Source organism: Cygnus olor, chromosome 3, assembly GCF_009769625.2.
Source record: "Cygnus olor isolate bCygOlo1 chromosome 3, bCygOlo1.pri.v2, whole genome shotgun sequence".
Classification (NCBI taxonomy): Eukaryota; Metazoa; Chordata; class Aves; order Anseriformes; family Anatidae; genus Cygnus; species Cygnus olor.
The window spans coordinates 103676442-103696782 of NC_049171.1; the positions used below are offsets into that span (position 1 = coordinate 103676442).

The 20341-nt window shown below is 43.6% G+C and overlaps 1 protein-coding gene across 1 annotated transcript in view; it reads right to left on the minus strand.

The window, feature by feature from the left end:
* Positions 1 to 1139: 1139 nt before the first annotated feature.
* The window catches only part of EHD3 (EH domain containing 3), a 29826-nt gene continuing 10624 nt past the window's right edge, over positions 1140 to 20341 (minus strand). The window contains exons 4-6 of the mRNA XM_040550743.1: positions 5929 to 6341; positions 4667 to 4831; positions 1140 to 3171 (exon numbers count right to left, since the gene is read on the minus strand). Coding sequence (XP_040406677.1) covers positions 2644 to 3171; positions 4667 to 4831; positions 5929 to 6341 — 1106 coding nt within the window. The 3' untranslated portion in view covers positions 1140 to 2643. The remainder of the gene's footprint in view (positions 3172 to 4666; positions 4832 to 5928; positions 6342 to 20341) is intronic.

Sequence of the window (20341 nt, forward strand, 5' to 3'; positions counted from 1 at the left end):
TCATGGCCACATTGGAGGCTTCTGTTTTTTTTGTTGTTGTTGTTTTGTTTTTGTACAGAGAATCTCAGGATGCTTGAGTTACCTTTTATTTCCTAAAGCGCTTAATATGATTGAAATCTTTTGTATGAACTTGTGTGAGTATGGAGGACTATATGTAAATTGCAGCTCTGGAAACAGCATCTCAAGTTGCTGTCCTGCTCCCTCCACTTTAAGAGATGTCTTGTGCATTGTTGTTGAACCACAAAGCAATCATAGTAAGTAACTGTCTTTGTCACTGAAATGCTTTTGGTTTTGTCCTCCGAGATGACCAGGGAAGTTCCAGTCTGACTGTGACAAGTGGCTTTTGAACAAGTGCTGAAAGAAACCCCCCTGCCACAGTGCTGCGGTATTGTTTTGTGTGCTTGACCTGAGCTGTCAGAGTTCTAGCATTAGCTGATGTGCACATGGTGGTTAAACTGGGGCCATTGGGTAGGTAAACTGGATTGAGAAGATAGTCTGCTGATTTCTCTCTAAACCTTTGTTTGTTGCTTTTTGCTCTCCACCCTACGATTTCCTCCCTCTCATCCTGTACAAATGCTGAATGGAAACTCTGCTCACACCCTCTTTTTCCAAGTGCTTTCCCAGGACTATTCCAACTGCTCTCACTCACTCAGTGCATCTCGCTGCCCTGTTCAGGGGATAATGACCACCACAACAAACATGTAAAGAAAGAGTGATGAAGACAGAAGTAAAATTAAAACTAGCAAGATTTAAGATCAATTTTTTTTTGGTGTTCATTCTAGATCTTGATGAATCTGTAGCATTTTCATCCGTGACCGGCAGGAGGAAACTTTCAATACATTCCTTTTCCTACTGAAGTACTTATTTAGATGTTACTTTTCCACTTCTGTTGAACAAGGTGAATCTTGGGTACAGTTCGACTAGCTACAGCAAGTATAACGCATGCTTGTGAGCAGACTGCCAGAAAAGGAGATGTGTCTGCAGATGCTAACCAATCATTCAGCAGTGCACACAAGTCCAGCAGGGCAAATCTGTACATGCATGTTTGGGAATGTGCTGAACTCATTTCGTTGCACACAGAAATCAATTTTGTCTTTTCAGCTGTATTTAATCTTGTTATGTAAAGAAATAGACAGATCTGGCCTTTCTTTTTAATAATGTTTTAGGATCAGGGTACAAAAACGGTTAATGTATTAATTTTTAAGACAAGTGATAAATGTAACGCAGTAAGCACATCCTACATACACAATATATTTCTCTATATAATATGAACACAGATATAAAATAAGTTATACTTGTATTGTTTTTTTCATCACAGTAGGAGCTCAGCTTATATAAAGTGACAACAGGAATTGGAACAAAATGCTGCTTTAAAGCAACAACAAAAAACAGAAGTGTCCGTGCACGGGTGTGTGAAACAAAATAGGAAATCTACGTATTTCTGCTAAAATCGGGTCTTGAAAAGAGAAATTTTATAGAGCGTTAAAGAGACAGGGAAGGTCTCTTGGCTCGGGGCAGAGGTTCTGAAGGGGATAAAGTGTTACTGTGTGGTGACGAGGAGGGTAGATGAAGGCTGTTGACATTTAGGTTACATTTGTGGGGGCACAGGTAGCGGAGCATGCTCTGCCCGCTGTGTTCTCTGCTCTCGTGATGGACCATCTACCCGACAGTGCTGTGTTCTGTGTTCTTGTCTTTACAGTAAGAATGGGACCTACTAGCTTTCACTGCACACAATGAGTAAACATCGCTTCACAGGAATGATGAACACCACTGTTGTTCAAAGGCTTTTGAAGGAGAAAACACTATCCACTTGTGAAACAATCAGTGAGCCTGGGGGTAGAGTCCTGGGTTTCTCCCCTTCCAGCCCACCGATGTCTGACTCTAGTATATTCTCCTTCCGTTTCACTCAGAGTGGTTGTTCTCTCGGCCATACTTTGAAAATAAATCACCGCCAGGGAATGGATGAGAGGTACAGGTGCTTGGAATTCCTAGTGCCTGTCCCATAGTAAATAACGAAGAACTCAAGATGTCCAATTGAGAGCCATTTCAGATTGCTTTATTTTTTTAAGGACAGGGAAATGCTTGTAGAACTTGCATCTGACAGTGAACCGGATTCCTAAAATTCTTAACCCAGGGATTCAGAATTTGGAATTTCTTATTAATTAGGAGGTACTCCTTAATTTGGCTAACAGCTTGGAGACCTTTTTGTGGTTTCTTCTTTGCTATCAAGGATCTGTCTCATTAGGTTTGCAAGACCAATAAACAGCACAATGTGCAGTCAAAGCTCAGGAGTGACACTGGTGGTTAGCAGATTTCTGTTAGTGCCAATTCCACTCTCAAAAGATGCAGCCCACTTGAGGTTTTCCTTCTATCCTGCTTACCAGGTTATCCTAGTCTCAGTGTCCTTTCTTCACCTTCATGTTTACAGACTACACATTAGAAAGCAGGGACATTACACTGGAAGAGTGAATTGCATATCATCATGAAGAATGATTGGACTTTTTGTTCTGCTTTAGTTTTTTCTTCATACAGCAAAATAGGTATAAATTGAAAGGTGACCTCACATCTAAAGGTATAATTTAAGTAAACATGTTTTTCTAGATCTTTCTCCCCTCCCTTTCCCTCTCCCTTGCAACCTTCCTTTCATTCTGTTATTTTCCTTTTGGATGGAGGGAGGAGATGGGAAGGTAGCTCATTTGGCAGCTCATGACCCTCCAACTTGACTTTAATGAGATGATTTGCCAAGGCAAACTCCTCATCATCCAGCATGCCATCTTTGTCAATGTCAGCCAGTTTCCATATCTTTCCCAGCACTGTGTTGGGCAGCTTAGACCTTACCATCTCCTTCTTTGCATTGGCACCAGTTATTTTACCATCAACAGGTGAGAGCGTATAGAAGATCTCATCATACATGGGCTTGTCCCTGGCCACTACCCACTCAGCATCATCAATCCCTTCGCCAGCGCCTTCGCCGTAGCCATGGCCAAACGGACCATGTAGCGTGCCCTCGAAGGCTCCTCCCTTCACCATCTGGGTAGGCCGCTGTGACTCCTCCTGGCGTACAAGCACCATGAGCTGGGCAATGTCGTTAGCCAGCATATCTTCCACAGTCTCCAGCAGCTTGCTCTTCAGAGGCTGGAACTTGCTAAAATCTTGGGCCTGCAACTGATCCTTAAAGTGGGACAGGGGAGCAAGAGGTGAGTGACATGGTTGTGCACAGGGCAGTAACAGCACAGCGTGGGCTCTGGCTCAAAAAACCTATTGCAGAAGAGTGGGGAGCACAGCACTCTCCTCTGACAGCCCTGCTCCTCAGCATGTGATAGGGTTTCCCTGGCTGGCCTTGCTCTTACATACTCTTTAAGTCCTGCAGAGAATAATCTCCCCTGCTTACAAAGTGGGGCTGACATGGCACAGAGAAAGGGAAGTGATTTACTCCAAGACCTGGATGATGGCCATATGCGAGTAAGACTTCCTTTCCAGGCCATGTACGAGTGTTCTTCTTGAGAACCAAATTGTTCAAAGCAAGCTGGTTGTGCAGCTCTTGCTGCATCTTCTAGCTGGTGCTCTGCATTTCCCACCCCCACCCCCTCTGGTAAAGAAGTGCCACGTTGGCAATAGACTATTCTACAGGTAAATCCCTTGTTATCATGCAGTGCATCTTTCAGATGCCATAAAGACAGTCAAACTTCACAGAATGACTCCATTTTTGTGCTTTTTCACAGCTAAGCAAAAGTGGTTTGAGCAGGGACTGCAGAAAACTCTCTTCAAAGAGCTGTAAAACAACCTACAACTTCATCCTTCACCCTACCCATTAAATCCAGTCTATTCACTCCTAATAGAGTGGCATAATTATTTTTTAAACATTGAAACACGTTTTAACAAGCAGTGAGTGGGATCTTCTATTGGGTACACTCTACAGATCTCATTCTAAAGGACTTAGGTGAAATATATTTTTATTAAAAAAGATGATTAACTGCTATGTTTTCCATAGGGAGCTTATAATGGCTTCAGCAGCCAGTAACTGCAAAGAGGTTTCTGCTTGGACTGAAGCCACACAGCAACGTAGCTTTGCCCAGCATTGTTCAAGTATACAATATAAGGCCCTGATCCAAGGTCCTTTAAAGTCTTTGACTTGTATGAACACTGAATCAGGCCTCAACTTTGCAGCTCAGAAAAACTGCTTCTCTGCTTAAAATAGATAGGGAGCTTTAAGTTTTCACTGCTTCCTTCATCCCCAAGTCTTTCTAGAAACAGAGCAAAGTAGAGGACAAAAAGATACAGCTCCTGAGGAGATGCATGTATATAGGCTTCTGGGAAATGTATCTTTTTATTTAATATAGATTAGCAGTATTCTTAGGTCTAGAAAATCTGAAAATGGAGCCTGGAATTAAAAATAAAGAAAAAGAGAGCAAATGATTTGTTGTCAAATGCTATTTAGGCAAAGACTTGAGAAATGAAGGCAGCTGTAGCTTCACATGAGCTCTATGTGCAAAAAATGTTTATGCCTAAACATAGTCTGCACACAGCTCAAGGCTCATTCCAAGACCACAAAAGGCCTTTCATATAGGCAATGATAATAAAGGTCTGTATTGTGGCTTCTGTCATATTCCCTGCAGTTACTCTTTCCTTGTATGTTCGGTGCTCTGGACAAGATACCACCACTTACCTGCATCTTTCTCAGATTAGGGAAGTCTCCTGGTGAGATCTGATGTTCCCGTTCAATGCGGGCATAAATCTCTCCCAAGTTGTTAACAAGCTCTTTCTTTTTATTGTCTTTCCCAAACACGGAGGGCATTTCCTTCTTTAGAGAGCTGATGATGTAGGCATGGACCTGAAGGGCATTAAATGATATGGAATGAAAAAGACAAGTGCTAAAGAACACATCATGGTTTTCCCAACAGACAGTACCTGTGTGTAGGAGTCAACCCATCTTGTCCCATCCTGAGGAGCCAGCTTAGCTTCTCAGCATGCCTGTATCTGCTGATTATCACTCTAGTGCTAAGTGCTGCTCAGCTGTGTCCAAACATACAGGTTCTAGAACTCCAAACTTTGTTTAATATAGGAATGAGCCTTTGACTTACATGACATTATGCTACTGAGTACTCTGGTACTCTGTACGAGGACTGTACAGACCCAGAACAACAGCTTTCATGAAATTCAGTTCATATTATACTTCCTGTTAGCACTGGTGATTCTGGAAGGCAGAATCTATTCTAGTATCCCCAGCAGAAGTGACTGATGGCAGTGAATTTTATATGAAATATTCTGACACATCTTTATTTTGTGGATGCGGGGGTGGGGGAAGCTTTTTCTCTTTCACAGAAGGCTTTTGGGCATCTTTCAGTCTCTCTTTCTCAGTTGATATGGGTCTGCTCCCTGTGCTCTGGAGAGCTTAACTCAGCTCATTCTAAATAATCAGAAATGGAATTTCTGGCAGTGCCCTTGATATATACATATATGTGTGTGTGTGTGTGTATATATATATTTCATGTTTGTGGAAGGCTTATCTGCCATTCCTGTCACTCTCCATGTCCTCTGCATCCATCTAGGTTTCTCTCTTTAAGGCAAACGACCTCCAGACTCTTACTTCCCTTGGTGTGTGATTCTGACACATGGAATTGGTTTTAATTCTCAAGTTGCCAGCACAGTGCAGCTGCTTTCTACATCCCCTCAGGTGCTACCTTCTTTGATCTGTGAGCAACTCTTCACTCAGGCCTGTTATAACTGATGCACTAAGCAAAGGAGGAATATTCTTCCTTGAAGTGCATAGGACAAACACACTAGGCCTCTGAGTGAAGTAAGAAGGGGAAGAAGAGCAGTAGGATCCACCAGCTATGCAAGCTAGACCAGCCAAAACCACTTTCCCATACCCTGCGTACTGCATACAGCCCAAACTGAGTGCCTGGGCTCTCCTGTGTCAATACCCACCTTGGCCAGCCGTGCCCGCTTGATGAGATCATTCAGCTTCCTTAGGGCTGCGTTGCGGGGAAGGCTCTGGATATCCCTGAACAGGTCCTGCTCCTCTGCTTCAAACAACTTTCGGTTGTCAGGGATAAGCAACGGATGGGACCAGAAGGAGCCAATATAGACCCTGATGACCTCAGGAGTGTTGACAATCTTTCCCAGGGACCACATAAGGGCACCGTACACCCTCATCAACTGCTGGGTCTCTATTTGGTCAGCTTTGTTGAGAACAACTCTCATCTTGTCCTCGTGGTTCTTCAGGGCCTTGATGACCTCAGAGAATTCATCTGAGATGTCCAGCTTGTGCGCATCAAAAAGAAGAATGATGCGGTCAACCCGCTCCGCAAACCACTCCAGGACAGCAGCAAAGTCGTAACCTACAAGGGACGGAGGAAGAGCAGAGATACACATGCACAGGTGTAGAGAAGCCTGGTGGTCATACCTGAATCATGCCATCTGAGGGTATACTTGCAAAGACAAAACTTTCTCCTAGCAGCTCAAGTAGCTTGATAAAGTGAACAAGAAACCTCATTCTTTGCCACAAAGAGGGTGGAGAGGGAAGTGCTCTTCATTCTGAAACATCTAAGACTTGCACATTTAAGGATGGTTCTCATCTTCTCCAGATTAAGAGATCACCCAGGAAGTCCTGAACTCATGTTACAAATGCTTTGTTCAAATGTACATCTTAGGCAAACTGCTATGTTCAAACAGCTACTGCAGAAGTTTTGCATGTAACAAGACAGGGATGTCTAATTTCTGAATTACTGGCCATCAGCAAAGCCTACAAATGCAGTAGAAAGCTAGATAATTAGTGTTTGCACCCAGACCGGTTTGAGATTTATATCTCTACTGCTTAATAACACTCAGGTCTAGTCTAGTTGTGTGACTGTCCCATACAATTCAAAGCCCAGGATGCAAATAACCTGTCATGGCTGAGTAATCATCCTCTCACATCTGCTGCATGTGCATGAAGCAAAATTAATTGTTTACTTTGCTAAGTACTTGCTACTTAGGCAGTATTGCCATGAACAGCAGAGCTGGACTCAAACTAAACACACTAGTTTCAAATTTCACTTATTTCAGAACTAAGGATAAAGGCACGATAAATAATGTGTGTACGTTTTAAAAATGACAGCAACAAAACAACCTTTATTTTTTTTTCTTCCCCTAGCTCTGTGGTGTTTCTACATCTTTTTTAAAGCCTCACCAAGAGATTGGTGCTCTCTCTCTCTGCTCTATAAGGCTCTCTTATGCTGTGCAAGACTTGGGGTTATCTGTGTTGCCAGAGTGCTGCACTCTGTTAAGAGAACTGTCCTCATTAAAACACCTTTACCAGTACTGCTTTGCAACACAGCTTTTTTCCTGGTGGGCAGGAATAATCAGGACAGAGCACGTGCTATTTGCATTCAAATCCTTGAACATAATTTTTCAGTCTTAGCTTTCATGAATAAATGTATAAGAACTAATTCAGTGCCTTCCCCACTCCTTTTTTTCCCCCCTCTATTCTCTCAACTCTCCTAGAGCACAAATAATGCATCCTACTCTTTAGATGAGGGCTATGGAAGGGAGGACTGCAGAGCTCTGATTTTGATTTTAGCCACTGGCCTTTTTTATCTTGTGACTTTAAGCAAATCAGGGTGAAACCCTGGCTCTGAAGTCAGGAACAAAGCCCATGTGAACCTTTCTTTTCAGATATATGAATTCATGTTAGCTGTTTGCTACTAAGAACTTCTTTACAACTGCAAAGTACTATTACGAGGCTGTGTTTTGTCTCAGTTGGTTATAGTTTACTCATAACAAACAAAGGGGTGAGAGGAGACAAATGTGCTCTGCAATTTAAACAGCTTGCCCAGCTTTCTTCCATGGGATCTACAGAAATCATAGAGCAGAAGGCCACTGGCTTGTCACTCCATTAATGTGCGGTGGTGTCTTTTCCAGCAGCAACAAGTGATACTGGTCCCTAGCTCTTCACTCACCTCACGTTTGATGCTGAGAGCTTCAGAGAATTCAGCTAGTATTACCTTTAAGGGAGACCTGCTCAACAGTCAATAAACTATATTTATGTGACTTGTCCAGTCCATGTGTCTGACCTCACACATTCTCATGAATCAGACCTTATAGTTGAAATAAAGTTGGTTCTGCTTGCTTTCAGATGTCAGCAGTCTTTTAACCTTAGAGATTTTGCCTGTAAGGAGCTCATCTCCATGGGTCTAACCATGTAGCTGTTTTAAAGCTATCTTTATTTCTTTTCTAAATTGCACTAGGACATGCTGGCAGCAGAACAGCATCAATCCCAACACCTTATCTCACTTGGACTTGGTTCAGGCTCTAAGTTCTCCCTCTGAGGAGATCAATGAATTTGCAACTGGAGGAAAAAACACTAACTTTGCTGAACACTGGATGCACATCTATACCTAATGGTCAGTTTGGCTTGGGCTGTGCTGGAAATCAGTGGCAGGATAGCTTATTCTGCGTATGCAGCCATACAGCTTGCTCTTTCACCATGGAAACAATTAGCGTGACTTTGTTTGGAGAAGTTTGTGCATTGAATCTTATGAAGTCTCCTTGACTGGGATGCTTTTTGTCACGCTGGCTTGTGTTTGAATTGCACCATGACTGCTTTTTCTAGCCTTTCCTTGAAAGATCAAAGGAGAAACTGAGTCATACTCTCTAGGGCACCTAGTAATGTTACAGCAATGTCCTGTCTCAGACCAACATGGATGGTTTCCCTCCAGCAATAGAGTAACAACTGTTGCTAGGCTCTTCAGAGTGTTTAGCAGGGGCTCGGATGAGGTGGGGAAGGTGTCTGCGTCTGACACTCAGCACAGCTTCCAGTGATTCAGTAAAGGTAGGGAGTCATTTGAAAAGAGGAAAGAAAAAGTGGCACTGTAATTTTGGTATTAGCGGAGGACTTGGGAGGCTGAGGTCTGCCCAAGGATTTGTCTAAAAGGATCTTCAGTTGCTTAGCTCCATTGATCTGTTTATTTTAAGATGTGTCAAGCCAAGATCTACAGCAGCACGTCAGGTATCTGCTCTCTGAGTCTCTATTTCCTATTCACAGACAAAAATGTTGCTCTACCCAAGAGGAAAAGGGAATTAATATATGCTGGGATCTTCATATGTTCTTAGCTGCTAGAGTAACATACAATTAGTCTAGAATGTCCTTGTAGAGTTCATCAGATGTCTAGATTGATAAGCAGAGCATCCTTCTTTCCCAGTTTCTTTGTGTGTTTAGAGATAATCTACTGACAACTGTCCTGCACATCTCTATTAAGAGAGAACAAAGCCCTAAGAAGTAGCAAATGTTGATGTTTCAGAGCAGTCACAACAGCATGTGCTGACTTACAACCTGTGCTGGGACAGAAGCCTGATCCCCACATACTCCTTCTCCTTGTATGCGTCCCACTTTTGGCATTTATGGGAATGTGTGAGGCCTTTCCTCTTGGTGCTAAGCAAGAAACTTCTCTCCCTGTGTGCAACTCTATGAAGTGCTAATCATACCTGCACTCTCCTGTACGGAGGTACTTGCCAGGAAAACTAAGGTGTACGTATTTTGCTTCTAAGTGACAGAATTTTCCAGAGATAGAAAAGAGGAGAAAAAATGCGAGTGTGTTTTTCCTTTACAAGCAGAAAGGGCAGGCGGGACAAACCTCTGTTTACAACCATCTACTTGCAGTCAACTCTCAGAGCTCTGTGATGGTATTTTCCCACACAGACAGTGGCCTAGAGAATTCCCACATGGGAAATCTACAGGGTTGACTTTCTAGTTTTGCTTTTAGTATATAAAAGAGTAGATCTGGAGCAGAGAAGCATTTGGATAGCCGGAGACAGGGTATAAAACTCTAAGGGGAAGCAAGCTATTAGTGAAGATACTTAAAAATAAGGCTAAACTAATATTTTAATGTTTAGTTCAGAACTCATTTTCAGAGGACTTCTCTATAGCATGGAGAACTCAGGACATTTTGCCTGGCTGAAACCAGAGCTGGAACACCTGAAAACGCAAGGCTCATTGCGTAACTAAATTTAAGCATTATAGCCTCACTTCATATTTTTTTTCCCAATTTTTATTTCACAGATGCATAGGGCCCGATTCTACGTTCTTCTGGCAGTTTATTTCAGTGTGAGATTAGACCAAGAACTCATCTTGACCTACTATCAAATTAGGAGTTTTCCGTCCAGAGTGTCCCTCCTGATTTGCAAAGTTGAATTAATAACTCTGCGGATGTGTTATGTTTTTTTATGCCCTATCTCAGTGTTGTAGAGTGTTGCTAAGGCCTCTCACAAAGGCAGCCAGATTTGGCAGTGTGTCACTGTTGGGCGAAGCTATCCACATACCATAGCAGTTTATTGTGAAATTAAATGGCATTTGGGAAGCCAACTGCTTGCCAAAGTTGCATAAATGCAAAAGAATTATTACAGGGATGTTCACACAAAATGTGAAGGGGAAAATTTTCTCTTCAGTAATTCCTGGTTGTTTATGGTTACACTTCTACTTCTGTTGAAAAACGTACCTATTTAAACACGCTTTAATACCGCTGATGTGGATTGTTTCACAACCTCCAGAGAAGGCTGTGAAAGAAGAACACGTAAGAACACGAACAGAAAATGAATCCCATCTATACAGTACTAGAAGAAACGGGCAAGATGAACATACCATTTCCTTCTATCAGATATTCTTTCATGGGGGCAGATTCCATTCTGGCAGCATGAGAAGGATTCAACAGATTTAACACAAAGCTGACAAGTCAGATGACTGTCAGTAGATTCATCCTGTAGAGAAAACGATTTTCTTGCAGACACCCTGACTCCTAGACTCTGCAAGGCAGACTGTGGCTTTATGAATACTTGTCTGTGCACTGTTGGAATACCTGGCAGCAAGTATTTAACTAAGATATGGCAGGATTATGCAATTACTTTTCTGTCAAGTCAAAGAATGACACAGTCTTTACGTTGACTCCTTGAAGACAAATGATACCAGACCCAGCATAAAACCTGCCTGGCTGTAACATTTTAAAGCCATTTAAACCAGCAATGAGTGTCCATGTAACAGTTCAGCATTGGTTTTGTCTGATGGTAAGCACACTACTGAATTTCCTGTCTTGTGGAACTACAGGCACAGACCCTGTGGTGGGGGTCAGGTGGGATGGAACGAGGAAAGTAAGATGAAGAAATGTTGAAAAACACAAAGCTGCTTTTTTTTTGTGGCAGGTATCTGACAGCTTGCTGTCACTAAAGTTTTAAACTGTGCCACTGCTTCTAGCAATTTACCTCCTTCCTGGTGAGTTTAGTCTCTGGGAGCTCCCTTCGTACTATCCATCTAAATCTGGTGTGTTCCAGAGACTGAAAGCCCACTAGATCACAGCCCTCAAGAGGGAAGTTTTAATACAGTTTCCATCTGTCCCTATGTGTCAACTGATAGATTGGCATTGTGTGTCGTAGTTAGCTGGAAGAACAAATACTGACTACCTAGAGAAGGAGCAGCTCTCAGAGATGAAATTTAAAACCTATTCCAGGGAGCTAATTACTTGGTTTGTGTTTTTAAATTGCGGAAGTCGGTTTGGAGGCTGGGTCTAGCTGGTAATTGTGATGTCCTGCTGGAAAGCATTTCAGGGAAAAGACTCTGTCCAGGCTGAACAAGCAGGCAGTCCATGCTGGAAAAGGAGAATGTACCAAGAGGAGCAGGTGCCTCCTGAGTGTGGCAGATAGCTGTAAGCAAAGGAACAATAAGACAATGTGATGGTCAGAGGGAGGAAATAAAGGGAGGAAAGGAGGAGGAAGTGCTACATGAAATGAATAGGACACACAAAGTGAGTGGGAAGCAAGGCAGGGGCGGCTGTTGTGAGACTCAGGGAGGGATGGTACAGATGTGGGTGACAGAAACCGAGGCAGGGGAGAGTAGAGAACAGTGATTTGGGTAAGTTTCTGTCAAGGTGAGGAGCTGGTGAAACAAGCCAGGAATGGATTAGAAAGTATGATGAAAAGCAAGGGATGGATATTGCATATACCTCACTGCAGCTCATCCTAAACCATCTTTGTGAAAAAGCTGCTTCCTTTCTGGGAGTGGCTGCCTTCCAATGGGATATAAAGAGAGTTATGTAACGTGTGTCTGTGGGTGTGTTGGGAAGTAGACAGAAATTCCACAGGATGAGAATACTTCTATGAATGATATGTCATAATTTCTAGAGCAGGCTTCTAGAGCTTGCTGATTAGTTCTGCCTTTGCCCATACCTGAAGAAATCATCTGTCCTAGAGCTGGTGATTCACAGCAATAGGAGCCGCATGCTCCAGACAGTGCTCTGCACCTCCTCTCCCTCAGTACCAAGAATTAATGGAAATGTTACATCCATTTTGGAGGCTTAAAGGTTTCCAAAGCAAAAGTAAGGGGACTCAGCTCTCCACAGGAAATCTGCATAATGTTCTCAGCTAGGAAATGTGGGCTGGTGTCAAATTTCTAATGCTAACATTTACATGAATAAGTATCTGGAGTGGCATACCAGGGACTTTGGCTTTCATGTTGTCTAGAGCAATGGTTTCATGCTTGAGAAGAGACTAGGAGACTGATGAGGCTCCTGCTTTATGTCAGTGGAAACTAAGTGAAATCTCACTAGACAAGTTCAATTCAGGTGGACTAAAACTGATGAAAACATTGTCCAGAGCCAAGTCTTCTTACAACTGTAAGCTTCTATGTACACACGACAGAACTTTTCCCCTTTACCTGTTACTCATTTGTATCTTTGTTATTTCACAGAATCACAGAATGTTAGGGATTGGAAGGGACCTTGAAAGATCATCTAGTCCAATCCCCCTGCCGGAGCAGGAACACAATTTGTGACAGATGCACTGAGCATCTCATGGTATCTAGACCAATCCTCAGAACAGTCCATAGCCAGATTTTGAGACCTCAGGAGGTATCTGAATCCAGGCTAGGTTTTCCAGAGATACCAATTTTCCAGAGCAGTGCTGATGCACAGACAGAATTTCAAGAGGTTTTTCACTATAGTGTCCAAACACAAAGTGAGTTCTCCCAATAAACAGTTTGAATCTTGGGAGAGTTCATGCTTGAAAATCAGGTCTGCAATGGCCACCAGTATTGAGAGTCTTCAGGTAACCAACCGATAGTTGCTGCCAGTGACTAGGAAACAGTCCTCCTCTGCTGTTACTCAGGACACTGCAAGAGTGCATGATGTGCAAAAATAATGCAAACTGAGATATTGTTGGGCATGACTGTCCTTCCTTAATGGAGGAGATACTTAGGAAATGTCTGGAGTGCACAGGGGACAGACAATAAAATGTACAAATTCAACAGTTCTAAAAAAATCAAACTTGTTTGGTTTAAAAAAAAAAAGGACTTGCCATATATTAACAGGGATTAGAAGAAACAGTAAATAAATAACACAGACCCTTCTATTTGCACAACTAAATACTTAATCTCATTTCTTTTGCATTTTATTTTTTCTCTTCCAGTTTTGGAAACGCAAAACATAGCAGTATTCCCACCCCAAATCATGAGGACAGCTCTTCTCTTTCCACCTCTCCTTCAGACAAAACGAACTCGGTCTCCTCTAAAAAATATATATATAATCTTGAGTTTTTGTTTGCATCCTACTTTCAGGTTAGATGAGTTAGTCAGGCTCATGGCTTCACATATCTCTACAAATAAAAAGGGACAGATGTGTGCAGGTTTTCTGCTCATTTTTGTTCTTACAGGAAGCACAGAGCTATGTCACTGCAGAACTATGTGACTGCCTTTCAGTGGGACAGCATGTGTGTGAGACTATGCTAAAGTCAGGGAAGTTGGCAGCATTGCTACTGCACTGTAGTCATGGAAGTGAACTGTGAGGCCACAACTCATCACACTGCACTTTCACCCTCCCGGGTGGAGTGAAACACAAATAATCACAGGGGACTATTATAGCAAATATTTGAAATGCCTCCTTTTTAAATGCTTTCAGGGTATATCATACTGTTCCCAGAACACGTGACAAAACTTTTAAAAAAACAAAACAACAAAAAAAAACACAACTTGTTGCTATTGGTAAGAAAGATCAAGAAAGAAGATCCTGGCAGTTACAGGCCTGTGAAATTATGGAGAAGATTATTCTGGGAGTCACTGAAAAACATCTAAGGGACAACACAATCATTGGTCAGAGCCACCATGGGTTCACTAGGGAAAGGTCTTATCTAACAAACTTAATTTCCTTCCACGACAAGGTCACCCAGCTAGACCAAAGGAAGCCAGTTGATGTGATCTTTCTGGATTTCAGTAAAGTATTTGATATTGTCTCTCACAGTATCCTTCTGGACAAAATGACCAGACTATAGTTAGATAAAAGCCTAGTAAGATGGGTGAATGATTGGCTGATGGGTCAGGCCCAGAGCGTTCTTGTAAGTGGGATTACATCAGGCTGGCGACTTGTCACTAGTGGGGTTCCCCAGGGCTCCATTTTAGGACCAGTCCTCTTCAATGTTTTCATCAACAATTTGGATGAAGGACTTGAGGGTTTTTTGAGCAAGTTTGCGGATACCAAATTGGGTGGAGCTACTGACTCTGTCAAGGGTGGGGAGGCATTGCAGAGAGATCTGGGCAAATTAGAGAGCTGGGCAATCACCAACAGTATGAAGTTTATGAAGAGCAAGTGCTGAATTCTGCATCTGGGAAGGGGCAACCCTGGCTATACGTACAGACTGGGCACCAAAACACTGGAGCGCAGCCCTGCAGAGAGGGATCTGGGGGTTGTGGTTGACAGCAAGCTGAATATGAGCCAGCAGTGTGCCCTGGCAGCCAGGAAGGCCAACCGTACCCTGGGGTGCATCAGGCACAGCACTGTTAGGTGGTCGAGGGAAGTGATTGTCCCGCTCTACTCTGCGCTGGTGCGGCCTCACCTCGAGTACTGTGTGCAGTTCTGGGCACCACAGTACAAAAAGGACATTAAACTGTTGGAGAGTGTCCAGAGGAGGGCTACAAAGATGGTAAAGGGTCTAGAGGGGAAGACATAGGAGAAGTGGCCGAAGTCACTTGGATTGTTCAGCCTGGAGAAGAGGAGGCTGAGGGGAGACCTCATTGTGGTCTACAGCTTCCTCATGAGCGGGAGTGGAGAGGCAGGTGCTGAGCTCTGCTTCCTGATGACCAGCGATAGGACCCGAGGGAATGGCTTGAAGCTGCAACAGGGGAAGTTCAGGCAGCATATCAGGAAAAGGTTCTTCACCGAGAGGGTGGGTGGTTGGGCACTAGAACAGGCTCCCCAGGGAAGTGGTCACGGCACCAAGCCTGCCAGAGTTCAAGAAGCATTTGGACAATGCTCTCAGACACATGGTCTGTTGTTTTTTTTTTTTTTTTTCTGTGGTCCTTCAGGGACCCAGGAGATGGACTTGATGATCCTTGTGGGTCCCTTCCAACTTGAAGACTCTGTGAGTCTATCGTACCCTAAACATTTCATGAAGTGGGAGAACATTATTCTACGATTCTATAACAACATCAGTTCTCTTGGTGTTTGCTTTCTCTTCCAACTATGGCTGTTCAAAACACAGTCTGAGAGCTCTGCAATTGCCCAAGACTGTTATTCATTTACGTTTTTCCCTTCACTGTCAGGCTGGTGAGTAACTAAATATCCCAGAGCGAAGCTACTGGTAATTGGGAAGTTTTCCTTCCCAAGAGGGAGAACAAGGCTAGTATGTTTTCCCTTGGCGATGGGAAGCCTGGGCTGCACTGCAGTCAGCAGAATGGAACTGCGTGGAAGGCTGGAAAAAGGCTGGAATAGCATGTACTGGAAAGAACATGCCCTGATGAGGACTTGAGGGTGTTGGTTAATGAGAAGCTTAACATGAGCCAGCAGCGTGCGCTTGCAGCCCAGAAAGCCAACCATATCCTGGGCTGTATCAAAGGAGGACTGGCTAGCAGGTTGAGGGAGGTGATTCTTGCTCTCTACCCTGCCCTTGTAAGACCCCATCTGGAGTACTGCATTCAGCTCGGGGTCCCCCAGCACAAGAAGGACAAGAAAGTATTAGAGTCAAGAAGAGGGTGAGAAAGATGATCAAGGGACTGGAGCACCTCTCCTATGAAGACAGGTTGAAGGAGTTGGGGTTGTTTAGCCTGGAGAAGAAAAAGCTCCAGGGAGACCAGCAACTTTCCAGTACCTAAAAAGGGACTATTTGTCAGCGGGTCCTAGTGATAAGAGAACGGGGAATGGCTTCAAACTCAAAAAGGGTAGATTTAGATTAGACATTAGGAAGAAGTTCTTTAATGTAAGGGTGGTGAGGCTCTGGAACAGGTTGCCCAGAGAAGCTGTGGATGGCTTGGATCCCTGGAGGTGTTCAAGGCCAGGCTGGATGGGGCTTTGACCAGCCTGGTCTAGTAGTGGCAGGGGGGTTGGAATTAGATGATATTTTAAGGTCCCTTCCAACCTAACTCATTCTTTGATTCTATGAAAGAAAGCTGCTGGGGAATGACACTGTCAGTCCTCATCTCTTGACTGTGACCTTGTGCTCATTGCTAATAATGCAGGAAAGGGAGGAGGTGACATACATCGGGTGAAGATGAAGTGTTCAGCATGTATTCAGGAAGTATGACCCTAAAACAGGGATCAAATACTATTTGGCAATGGCATTGTTTAACTTGGCAGACTTGGATCTGCTTAGCTCAGGGCGTGTGTAGGTCAAGACTGATGGTTAGCAGAGTCTGTGAAGCTCATTGTCCAGGGTTGCACTGCTACTGAGGTGCCTGAGCTGCTGTTACCAGGTGGCTCAGTTAGTGACTGCACAAGATGATGAATTATGAGTAAGTCCTAGCTCCTGTCTTGGTTCTGCTGTACTGAACGACCTGATCTGTGGTCCTCCCCTTTGTCCTCATTTATTTCAGTACAGTTCCTCCCTTTCTCATCTTCCATCCCAGCAGGATGGTGAGGGCTCATCATGTGACACCTGAACAGTGCTTTGCAAATGGATAGCATCCGTATTGTTACCAAAATTGTCAGAGTAACCAAGACTGTGTTGCTTTGGTACATACAACTCTCCCTCCTATGAGTATCTCTGCAGCCTGCTGTTGCAATAAATTAAAAAAAAAAAAAAAGGACCTGGAGTGAGGGACAGGGAAATCTGATGACATTCTTTATATGTGAACAAAGTATGTAATAAAGACCAGAGGAGAAATGATTGCTCTCTAGGCAAGGTGAGTACAGAAGCAGTGATAACCAGGTTGCTTTGTGCCATGACATCCTGGGAATACTTCTCACCAGGCTTGTAAATGTAAATCTGTGTATCCTAGGGATCTAGCTACCATACCCATGATACCACGGGTGCCTCTCACAAAGGAGCATACAAGTCACAGGAGCTCAGTATGACAGACCAGTGCAGGCAGCTCCTTGGCTACACCTTTTTACCAAAATCTGAGTACAGCAGAAGCTGTATCAGTGCTGGTGATCTCATTGCATGTGCAGGAGATGTGGATTTCAGATGACAGATTGCATCCCCCTTTGCTGCTTAACAGGCCTAGACCTGCACGTCTGCTAGTGGGAAACAACATGGACTGCTCTGTGTGGGGAAGGTGGTGCATATGAGATCATGTAGTGTTGTCCTGGAAGAGAGCCAGGGCAGAGTTCTGCTTCTGTCTTATGTGGCTTTCCTTGGAGGAAAGTTTGCCACCCATTTGGAAAGCCCAGCTGTATGAAGCTGACTGCTGCTAGCTCTAACACAGGCACACTGGTGCTTCTCAGTGCTGCCTGCCCACTGGGGAAGGTATTGCATTTATCTGTCATGTTAGCCTTTACAACAGCAAACAGGCAGTGAAGTTAAGTCAGTGTAGTTCAAACAGATGAGAGGCTTCAGAACCTGGTCTTGGCCCCTGAATTGTTCCTGGAAAGACAGTTTCCTTGCTTCTGGTCCCTGAAGCATGGATGCAACAGGGCACATGATGAGCCCTGATGGATTGCTAAGCTGGCACTGTATAGATTAATTAATGTTCTTAATAGGAAAAGACAGACTTCTGACGTTCCCATCAAGAGGAATTTCCTATTTTTAGAAATGCTGCTGGTTCACATGGGATGGGCAGGGCAGGAATGCCTGCCATATCTTCTGCATTTGTACTTTCCCAGAAAGCTGCTTTGCTACCCCTTCCCTTCCCTGATTCTCACTGGTACTCTGATCTGAGGGTCTTAAAACATACATACTACTGGCAAATAATGGGGGTGAGCAGAGCTACCCTCCTCCCAACAGTAAAGGAACTGGGAAGTCTCCTGGGAAACCTCTCCCAGGTTTTGCTACATTCCCAAGTGAAATCTGAGCAGGCTGGAAGGTAGAGAAGGCCAGAAGCATTTTGTTGCATCAGCAGTTTTTGGCACTGTCTTGTTTTCTGTCTAGAAACTGCATTATTGCTCTGTCTGCCTCCAAAACCAATCTGCTGATCAGGGCAGCTGGCTTACAAGCCTAATGGCAAATGTACCAGCCTCACCACTTTTTTCTGTTTCTCTGCCATGACAGCCAGAAGGCGAGCACTCCCTTTCAAACACTGGCTTCCTTGAGAAAAGCTTAAGCTAATCCCTGGCAACAGTCCTTCCTAAATTTAAGCACCTCAGCCCTCTTCTGACTTTCAGCTCCCTGGGCTGGATCCCCTGCAGACAGAAATCAATGGAGCTCTTCCAGCTTCAACAAAGTTATGTTGATCTAAACTGGATGAGGAGCCTGTGCTCTAGCTATTGAAAAGCCATCTGATGTGGCCCACGTGACCAGCTTTGGGCTGTCCTGGATGTGTGTGAGGATCTCACCTAACCTGTACTTCGGGCTGTTCCCTTCGGGCTGTTCCCTGATGCCTAGGGAGGTGTTTGTTGCCTTGGGTTGAAGTGCACTGGTGACTTCCCTAACAGCACACAACTGTGTATCAGGTGTATTCTGGCACTGCTGGTATTTACTCATGTGGCCATAGGAATGGGACACCAAGGTCCACTGGGAGACTGATGGAGAAATTTTGCCAAATGAGTAGCAAGAAGTACCAGTACGTTTTGCAGGTGGATATTTTTAGCACTGGAAGTAGCTGGAAAAGAGGAAAATCTTGCAATATATGTCAGGACTTGAAATGATGAGAAGAGCTGGGAAAGGGTTTAGGAAAACCTTTTTTGCCCCTTGAAATGGGTCAGTTTTGACTCATACGTGATGGTTTTTTTTTTAAAGAAAATGAAAAAAATTGGTTTCTCCTAAGCAAGTTTTCATCACAATAATAGTTCCAGAAGAGAACTGTGCACTTCCAGTAGCATTTTTGACTGAAAAAATGTTTACACCATGTAATTTAAACTTTGATTATCTCTGCTTTGAAACATTTTCTGTTGAAAGGAAGAATTCTTGCACACCTCTCTGATGGTGTGTGCATCTTGCTACCTCTTATAGACTGTCTGGAAGGAATTCATGATCTCCTAGCAGTGCTAAGACCCATGATGGAAAAGCTTAATGTGAGTCTTCAACTAACTCTAGCTATCTTTTATAGCTTTATTGATGCTGCTTTAGTTGAGCTTCCTATGGTGGAAAATCCCAGTAAAATGAACAAGGGCTGGCTCTGTGCAAGGTAGTTCCTCGATGAAAGAGAAAAGGAAGTTTCCAAGAGCAATTTCAATGCACAAGCAAGTTACAAAACTGAATCAACAGAAATCTTATGGGATAGAACACTGAAATATGGGAAAGGCCTCAGTACTTTTAAGTAGTGCCTGTGCTGCTGAAACTTAATTGTGCATTGCTAATTGGCAGTGTGAATGAGAACTGATCTCCTCAAACTCAAATGTGTGTGTCATTATCATGCTTTTACTACTTTGAGCTTTCTTCCAATAAAATGATGTACAGTTACCAGCTTTATCTCAGGAACCTGCAAGAAATGTGAGCTATGCCACCATCATCTTACAGAGTAAGAAAATGACTGCAAACATTAGGTTCAAAGTATCAAGACATTGTCCATTTCAGAGGCTCATCCTGAGCCACTAAGAGACTTTGAGCTGTTCATCAGTATTAGTATACGAATACCATCTAGTATTGCCACGGTTTCCAGATTTGCAACTGCAACAAGGAACGTGAGTGCCAGCTTAGACCTTATCCAGTCCGGCATTAAATTCAGGAAGCCCGGGCAGTGTAAGAAACCCGCTAGGCCAACTGGAAAGAAACCAGGTTGATTGCCATGCAAGCCTTGCCTATGGCTCATCAATAGGTCACTGAAAGCAATTGCTTCTGCAAAGTAGATAGGTATTACTTGACACTTTCTGATGGGAATCTGTTCTACTAGAGAATACCAAACAGATATAAGTATTGCTGACACTGTCAGCAACGTTACTTGATAGCACTTAAATTCTCTGTAGCAGATAGCAAATCAAGTTAAGGGACATCAGTAGTCATGCCATATCTCTGAGAG